The sequence below is a fragment of the Callospermophilus lateralis genome, chromosome 3 (genome assembly GCF_048772815.1).
Source record: "Callospermophilus lateralis isolate mCalLat2 chromosome 3, mCalLat2.hap1, whole genome shotgun sequence".
NCBI classification, from domain to species: Eukaryota; Metazoa; Chordata; class Mammalia; order Rodentia; family Sciuridae; genus Callospermophilus; species Callospermophilus lateralis.
Genome location: NC_135307.1, coordinates 101,297,659 through 101,307,244, shown reverse-complemented (window position 1 = coordinate 101,307,244; position 9,586 = coordinate 101,297,659). Strand labels below are relative to the sequence as shown.

General features: G+C 34.5%; 1 protein-coding gene across 1 annotated transcript in view; it reads left to right on the top strand.

The window, feature by feature from the left end:
• The first annotated feature begins 413 nt into the window (after positions 1 to 413).
• The window catches only part of Mns1 (meiosis specific nuclear structural 1), a 30,983-nt gene continuing 21,810 nt past the window's right edge, over positions 414 to 9,586 (top strand). Inside the window, exons 1-3 of the mRNA XM_076848601.1 lie at positions 414 to 491; positions 1,205 to 1,426; positions 6,124 to 6,251. Coding sequence (XP_076704716.1) covers positions 489 to 491; positions 1,205 to 1,426; positions 6,124 to 6,251 — 353 coding nt within the window. The 5' untranslated portion in view covers positions 414 to 488. The remainder of the gene's footprint in view (positions 492 to 1,204; positions 1,427 to 6,123; positions 6,252 to 9,586) is intronic.

The following is a 9,586-nucleotide window of genomic DNA, read 5'->3' as shown; positions in this document are numbered from 1 at the left end:
TGTTACCCAGCACAGCAGCCGGTAACCAGGACTCCCACTTCCAAGGTAGGGTAGGCATTGAAGGCACAGGATGCTCAGGGCGTGAAAGCGTCTTCGACCCAATATACTAAACAATGGTTTGTGTATTTCTTGCAAATAGTTTACACCGGTCTCAGGTGGCTTCTAAACCAGCGTACAGACGCTGGAGGGAAATCTTGAGCTCCCTAGCTGTCTGCAAAAGACTTGCAGCTGGGCCTGCGATGATCTGAACTTCGCGCCTGTCTAGTTCAGACCTATTAGAAGGAGCCCCTCTGCCTGCCTCCGAAGAAGCTCAATGTTGATTGGATCTTTCCGTGACCAATGGGAAGCCGCGTCCTGCGCGGGCAGGGCGGGTGGGTGGCGGCGGTTGCCGGGACACCGCGTAAACACAGGAGCGCGCGGTCCAGCCAGTGTCTCTTCCACCTGGTGGAGCCTGCGTTTGCAGAAAGGTGGTGGCTGTGGGAGCCAAGATGGTGAGCCAGTTGAGGGACTCAAAACTACTTATTTATGGTTTAAAGCTCGTCAACCTCTGAAAAAGGACTCGGAAGTGCTTAATCTGAGAGCTAAGTGGGAAACTTGGTGTTTGCTTTTCAGAGGCCTCGGGTGCTGTTACTTAAGGGGCAGTCGCAGTGATTTCCATTCACTGGCACCCCCCCACCCCCGCCCTGCACAGTAGTAGATCTATTTTAAAATCTGCCTTATAGGAATTCTGAATCAATGAGTGGAGATATGGATCTGGGACAGAGCCAACAGATTAGTAGCAGCGGTTTACCTATTAGTTTATATTAGGAAAAGCTGGCCAGCTTCTGAATAGTACTTTGTGGCCCTCTGGTGTGGTGGTGGGTGGAAGGAGAGGAGGAATTCCCGGGGTAGTGGTTAACAGCTGGGTCTGTACAGTTCCACGGCCTATCTTTGAAGCCTAGTATTGGTGCTTAGAAGCTGCGGGACCTTGGGTTTAATTACTTTTGCTTTTCATGCCTCATGTATGAAATAGGGAATAATATTAGTAGCTATTTAATTAATAAAGTATTAAGCTACTACATTTACTCTTTTATTAGGTATAGTCTGAATTTAGGAAGGAAGCCAAAGACTCTTCATCATTATTATTTATTTTGTTATATTACCTCAATATATTTTTTAAGTCAGACTTTGGAATATTTCAGTATGCACATTTTATCCATTATAGGCTACCCCAAAGAGAACTTTGAACTTTAGTGAAAGGCATCAGAAATTAGTAGATGAAAACTTTCGCAGAAATTTGGATATTAAAGCACTAAAAGAGATGCAGACTCAAATCAGCAAACAAATGGAGAAGAATAAAACTGATGACAGTATTGAGTGCAGGAGATTCCTCAGATTATTACAGAATGAACAGTTCGAGTTGGATATGGAAGAAGCCATCCAAAAAGTAAGTTTTACTATGATAATTACATTTTCCCCCTTCATTTTCACCTTGGAAATGATAAAAGCAACTGCTAATACTGTAGTTGTCTAGAAAGACAAATGTTAGGTAAGGGATGCCTTATTGTAAGTCATCCAGTATGGTTATAAAGAGCCAACTTTCTGGAGCTAGACCAGCTTTTAAAATCCTATACTATATCATTGCTTCAGAACCTCAGGTATTTTACTTTTACTTTTTATCTTCATCTACAACTGGGCAGTAATAATGGTACCTCCTACTCAGAAATTTTTAGTAATAAGTAAATACATGCACAACCCTTAGAATAGTTCTCGGTAAAGAAGCGCCTGGATTTTTTAACATAAATGTGAAATGCATAATTATTAACTTCCACAGTTCATGTAAGTATAATTGTGTTACTTTCTGTATATTTCTAAGGACAAAAATATAAGGATGTCTTTTCTGAATTTACTGAAATTAAACAGGTACATTATGAAGTAGTAGAAACCGAACACTTACATATTAGGTATAAATTGATTCCTATTTTAAATACTACCTTGAATAATTCAGGTATCACATATATGTATGTAACTCCTAAAATATGGAGATCATTTTTCAATGCTATTTCTAAATATTTTCAAGGATCAAATTGATATAAAAAGGGAAACTCATAAGAAGTGAGATACAGGAAAGAAATGAAGTCTCATAAATGTGAAGGAAATATTATGATACTAGTTTTTTGAGTGCCGGCTGTATATTCCCCATCTTGTAGGATATTGCAGGGAATAGCAAAACCAAGTTTTAAAAGTTTTATCCATTCCTTTTTGTGTTCCAAATTCTAAAAGCTTAGATGTGATTTTTTTTAACTTTGAGCAAGAAGATTTTATTCAATTTTTTCTACAATTTTTCAAGAAAATCCCAGATATTATACCCTCTCTGTCTTTGCATATTTTAGTATGCATCAAACAAAATATGGATAGTTTCATGGAGTTCCCTAATGACATTATTTTATCCATTCCTTAAAAAAATTTCCATGACTGAATCAAAAATATTCTTTTACAATTTTTTTTGTTTTAATCAGGGCCCAGTACAGTTCATACAATATATTTGCTTGCTATGTCTAAATCCCTTTTAATCTAAAACAGCTCCTTTTTCATCCTTTGTGTTTTTAACTTCATGTTTTTTAAATATTTCTTTAGTTGTAGATGGACACAATACCTTTATTTTATTTATTTGTTTTTATGTGGTGCTGAGGATCGAACCCAGTGCCTCATATATGCTAGGTAAGCACTGTACCACTGAGATACAACCCCAGCCCTAACCTAATGTTTTTAACTTGTTAAAATTACCTAGGGCAGTTGTTTAGTGTTCCACATTCTGTATTTATCTGTTTGTTTCCTCATGTTTTCTTTACTTTATGTCTCTACCTCTTATATTTTCTCTAAATGGAAGTTAGCCCTAAAGAAATGATTAGTTTGAGATCAGGTCTCTTGGCAAGAATGCTTCATAGGTGATACTGGCATTGTGTCACATCCTAGGGAACCTGTGGTCTGGTCATTCCACTTTTAACAATACCAGTGTTAATCACTTGGTTCAGTGAGAGAGCCTCTTTCCTTTATTATAAAAGTTTTCATCAAACTTTCATAGGTAGTTTCACACAAAAAAAGTTTTCTTTCATTAGGAGTTGCAATACACTGATTTTTCTATTATTCCTTTCACATTTAATTAGCGAAAATTCCTTCATAATGAACTTTTCCTCATCAACTAGACTCATTTGTTCTTACTGGAAAGGGGAATAAATAGTTAATTTTAGAGTAGATTGGTATCTATGTTGTTTAAAAAATTTGTTTTCTTTTTGAATGTTTTTTAAAATATCTGAACTCATGGGTCTTTATATACTTATAATTACATTATTATTCTTTTTGATGCTCAAATTATCTTGTCCTTGGCCAATGAATGCTTTTTTATATTGCTTCTGTGCTCTTTTAACAAGACACCCTTAATCTTTGATATCTTCCTTGCTTTTTATCAGAACAATATGTTTTAGGCTTGTGGTGGTTAATTTTGTTTTAATTTGACAGAGCCATGGTGTGTTCAGGTTATTTGATCTAACATTGTTCTGGTGTTTGGGGCTAAGACTAACATTTAAATTGGTAGATTGAGTAAAGCAGATTGTCCTCCCTAGTGAGGGTGGGCCTCATCCAGTCAGTTGAAAGCTTGAACTGAACAAAAATACTGACCCTTCACCAGATAGGAGAGAATTCTTTCTGCCTGACTGATGCTTTTTCCCTGCTTGGCCTCAAACTGAAACATTAGCCCTTCTTAGGTCTTACTTTGCTGGTCTTTGGACAGGAACTATATGTAGGTCCTCTAGGTTCTCAAGCCTTCAGACTCAGACTGGAATGAAACCATTGCCTTGTCAGCTGCATTTCACTCTTCTCCCTTACCTTATTTGTAATTGCCTTCTCCAACAAAAAGAAGGTTGGCTATTGATATCTACATTCTTTCAACCCTACTACACAAGTACTTTTGGAATTGCTTACCTGCACCCCTACGAAAAACAAATTTACTTCTGTAGTACAGACAGGTATAGTTCTTTCTGTCTTTAGTCTCCCATTATCGAGTCAAACACTGTTTCCCAAAGTTCACGTCCACATTTCCTGTTCTCCTCTGGTGTGGTTAAGTGTTTCACTTTTAATAGGTTAATTTGCCGTAGTCTGCACTCTATTGTTTCCCCCATATCTGGTTGTTTTTGTTCTTCTCTTTAACTTTTTATGTTGAAATGATTATAGATTCTCAGGAATTTGCAAAGATGGTATGGAGAGCTCCATTGTGCTCTTGGCCAGTTCTCCCCACTGGTCAAGTCTTACATAAGTGAAGTATAATATCGAACTCTGGAAAATGACATTGGCACAATATATCTGTATACTTACATGTTATTTTATTACATGCATCGATGTGCTCAACCACCATCTTAAATTATAAAACTATTTTATCGCCACACAGATCTCATGTCTGCTACTCTGTTGTAACATGCACTTCTTTCAACCCTCACTGTGCCTGGCAACCACTACTTTTTTTTTCCTCCATCTCTGTAATTTTTTCTTTTCAAAAAGTTACATAAATGTAATTTAAAAAGTTAAGCATACTAACAGAGCAGTTCTGCTTCTAAGTATATACCCAAGAAATTTGAAAAACATGGGAACTCTTTGTATTTTCAGCTTAATTTTTCTATGAACCCAAAATGCCAAAGAAATAAAGTCCATCTTTTTAAAGAGATAATAGTAATGGTTGCACAATATTGTAAGTATACAAAAGCTACTAAGTTGTAGATTGTGAAAGGTGAATTTTATTCTATGTAAATTATCTCAATTTTTAAAAAAGGGTGTTTCAAGAATGTTACATAGGTAGCATCAGACAGTATTTAACATATTGGGAATTGGCTTTTCCCCCCACTCAGCATGATCCCTGGAGATTCACCCAAGTTGTTGTTTATATTCCTTTTTATTGCTGAGTAGTATTCCAAAGTGTGGATATACCTAAATTTACTTGATCATTCACCTGATGAAGGTTGTCTAGTATATTTCTAGCAGTGGCTATTATGAATAAATCTCTGTAAGTATTTGGGTACTAATTTTGAAATGAATATAAATTTTGTTTCCCTGAGATACATGCTTAGAGTGTAGCTGTTGATTTGTGTGGTAGTTGCATGTCAGCTTTATAATAAACTAACAGACTGATTTCCAGAGTGGAGGTACTACTTTACCTTCCCACCCAACATTATGAGTATGCAGTTTCTCATTTTCTCACTTTTAGTATTGCTACTATTTTTATTTTAGTCATTCTAATAGAGATGTAGTGATATCTCAGTGTAATTTTAATTTGCATTTCATGATGGCTGATGATGTTGAACATTTTTTTCAGTCTTTATTTTTCTTAAATACAGATCTGAATTTGTAGATCTATCATTTTATATAAAATATAAAACAAACTAGTGACATGCTTTTGACAATCACTCAAATAAATGCAGAATTTGGGACATTCTTTGAGCTGTATGTTCTAATTTCTACAACTAATCAATGGCTTGGAAAAACAGTGCATGCATGTATGTGTAGGTGACCATTATAGAATATAAAAGAAACTTAAGAGAAATAATAACTACATGCAGCATATGGACCTTGTTTGGATTTTGATATTAACAAACAACCAGAAGAAAAATTATCTATAAGACAGGTGTGAAAGCTTGAATGTGTGTAGGTATTAGTAAGGAATCATTAATTTATTTATACAGTTTAATGGCATGGTTGCTATATAAAAAGAAATTCTTATCAGGTAGAAATCCATATTGAATTATTTACATGGTAAATGATATTATGTCTAAGATTTGTTGTAAAATATTATAGCAGAGAATGAATAAGAAAATAGAGTGGAATTCAAGAGAAAAAGCAATTAACACACAATGTTAATTTTTGAAAAGATAAGTGACGAAAAGCCTTCAACATTACTTAATATTCTTCCAAATCTTTCCATGATAAAATATTTGAATAAGTACTTATTGAAATATTTTATACTTTAAAATAAAACAAATAATTGAACTTTGCTGTTAAGGCATTTAGTTTTACATTGTAAAATAAACAAACTCAACCTTGGATGAAAAAAAGTCTGATTCCTCAGGACAAATAATTAAAGTTGTCTTTTTTATTCAGGCAGAAGAAAACAAGAGATTGAGGGAACTCCAGCTTGAACAAGAAGAAAAATTGGCTCTGGAATTGGCAAAATTAAAACATGAAACTCTAAAGGATGAAAAGATGAGACAACAAGTAAGAGAAAACAGGTATTGTGGTTTCTATAATTGTATTTATTTAGTCTATTTACTATTAAACTTTTAAGTAATTCTTAGCACCTGAAAGTGAAATTTCTTTGTTTAAATCATTGCACTTATTTAATATTTTGCCTGGAAATATTGCTTTAAATCCCAGAATATTCATTTGAGAGAATAGGTTGTATTCATAGAAGTAATTGTTGAATATTTAATAAATATCAGCCCCTTCTGTTCTTTCCCTTAAGCACAAATTTTAAAATGACTTCTTACAAAAAACAGACTTACTTATTTCTAGAATAGATTTCTTTTTTTTTATTAGTTCATTTTATTCATACATAATACTAGGGTTCACTTTGACATATAAACATGAAATGTAAGTCCCCAGTACTTCTCCTTTCCCTTCCTTCCTCCCTCCCCCCCATTCCCTTTCTCTACTTCACTGGTCTTTCTTTTATTTATTTATAGTTTTTTTTTTTTTAATTAGTACTTTGTCGATATACATAAAGATGAGCTTCACTATGGTATTTCATATATTTAGATAGGAAATTTGGTCAGATTCATAGAATAGATTTCTTAATGTTTAAGATTAAATGACTTTTTAGGGACAGCCATGTCACCTGTTGATCAAACTTATGGCCAACTTAATGTTCATTCTGTTTCTGTATAGTTGAATATATTGGAAATTTACTTTGATAATTGTTCCTTTTATTTCAAAGGACTTCTTTGTGTATCATAGGAATCGTGGATGAGCTTCAGGGATTTTGAGCCTCATTAAAATATATATTCAGTAAATATATTGTATTTTTCTGGGTCTACAATTTAATCATATTCTCTAAGAAATTATTAGTCCCAGGGGAGGAGGTGGGCTTAAAATTACTGCCAAAATCTATATGTTATACTAGTCTCAAACTATCTTTTTGAAGTCCTAATTCTCTAATCATTTTTAGCTATCACTTGTGGCATTATATCATTTGAAGATGAAGCAAATATTTCCTCATGCCTTTGTCTAATTCACTGATAATAAGAGTTAAATAGAAGAGTTGTCCACGTCTAGCATTGCAGATTAGATGATTTAGATTTATGTTCCCTCAGAGAAAAGAGTCTGGAGAAAATGTAAAAATAAGAACCGGGAAAGGAAGGAAACCAAACTGGTGAGCCTGGCATTGGTGGCTGCATTTCTCCTGGAGGCTTCTGTTGTTACTGAAAACATAACTGAGAGTTATGCAAAGCAGAGCTTGGCTGATAAACTCATGGCAACATGTTCAATACCATTCATCAAGTTTTACTCTTAAGTTCTTATTCCTTAATAATACAATTTAATTAGATTTTATTACATAGGAATGATGGCTGTCTTGTGAAAGATTAGTGTAGAATATCTAGAATAAAGCATGGAGAGATAAAAGGATAAAAAATACAGATAAAAACTTAAAAGAAAATATGGGCTATGGTGGAAAGTTTTAACACATAATTTTAGTCCTGGTTGCACAGATGAAAGACATGATATAGAAGCATTATTTGAAGAGATACTGGTCAAGAATTTTAAAAAAATGATACAAGACATAAAGTCTCAGTGTCAAACACACAAAATAATAAAAACTCTACCTAAACTCATCCTTGTCAAACTATTGAAACCCAACAATATAAAATAATAGTAATTTTTAAAAGGATGGGGAATGTAGCTCAGTGACAGAGCACTTGCCTAGCACACAAGAGATCCTGGATTCATTCCCCGAACTGTAAAACAACAACAAAATACATAAAAATAATAAAGCAGCCAGACAAAAAGGCTATTTCAAATAAGCAATAATAAGAAATATCACTGAATTTTGAACAGAAACAGTAAAAACTAGAAGATGATTGATTTGAAGAGCTGAAAAAAAATTATAGCTCATCCAGAATTCTATATTTTGTGAAAAAATCTCTTCAGAATTAAGGGCAGAGTCAGTCAGTTGGATATTCTTTGAAATTGAATATGTTCACTTAACAGTGCCAGAATTTTCAAGTTTTATTTTTTATTTTGTGTGTAAGCCATGCTGACATTTTGACAGACATGCAGGGGCAGGTCTAAATTCAGGGAACTTTTTGCTGTGGTGCTTAAAATGTATCATAAGCAATTCAGAATCACCTATATTAAAATTAGGCTCTTTATTTTTTTGAAACAAATACTTGTTTTTATTGTTAAAATTTTAACTACACTGCCTGGCCTCAGTATAGTTTTGATTTACATTTCCCAATTCATGAAGTGAATAGATTCCCTTCATTATATCCATTTTATACAATCATTTTCACCAAAGGAATTTTAAAATACATGTTTCTTAGATGCAGGAAAATATTCCCCCCTCTCATTTTTTATTGGTGCATTATAGTTCTACACACTGATGGGATTTTTTGGTGGGGGGTACAAAGGATTGGTCCCAGGGACGCCTAACCACTGAGTCACACTCCCAGCCCTTTTTATTTTTTGTTTTGACACAGGATCTCACTAAGTTGTTTAGGCCCTTCCTAATTTGCTGAGACTGACTTTGAACTTGCAGTTCTCCTGAGCTGCTACCATTACAGGTGTGCACCACTACACCCAACATTTGTTGTTACATATTTGTATATGCACACAATACACAATATACAACATAATTTGGCCAGTATCACTCCCTGGCAGCTCCCCTCTTCTTCCCCACCTCCCACTCCCCTCTTCCACCCCACCTCCCACTACTTTCCTTTATTGATCTCCTTTTGATTTTCATGCCTGCACCTTTTCCTTTCTCCTCTCTAGCTTCTGCATATGAGAGAAAGCATATGACCCTTAACCTTGTGAGTTTGACTTATTTCATTTAACATAATTGTCTCTAGTTCCATCCATTTTCTGTAAATGACATAATTTCATTTTCTTTATGACTGAATAAAACTTCATGATGTATATATGCCACATTTTCTTTATCCATTCATCTACTGAAGGACACCTGGGCTGTTTCCATAGTTTGGTTGTTGTAATTGTGCTGCTATAAACTTGAGTATGCATCATTGTAGTATGATGATTTTGATTCTTCAGGATAAATACTGGGGAGTGGTATAGCTGGGTCATAAGATGAGTCTATGCCTCATCTTTTGAGGAACCTACATATTGATTTCCATAGTGGTTGTACTAATTTACAATCCAGCTGCTGGCATAATAAAATTATTTCTTTTCTTCCATATCCTCTCCAGCATTTATTATCTTCATTTTTATTATTTACATTCTTGATGACTGCCATTCTGACTGGTATGAAATGAAATCTTAGTGTAGTGTAGGGTTTTTTCTGCAGAGTCGGGGGAGTGGCACTGGTATTTAACCCAGGAGCACTTTACCATTG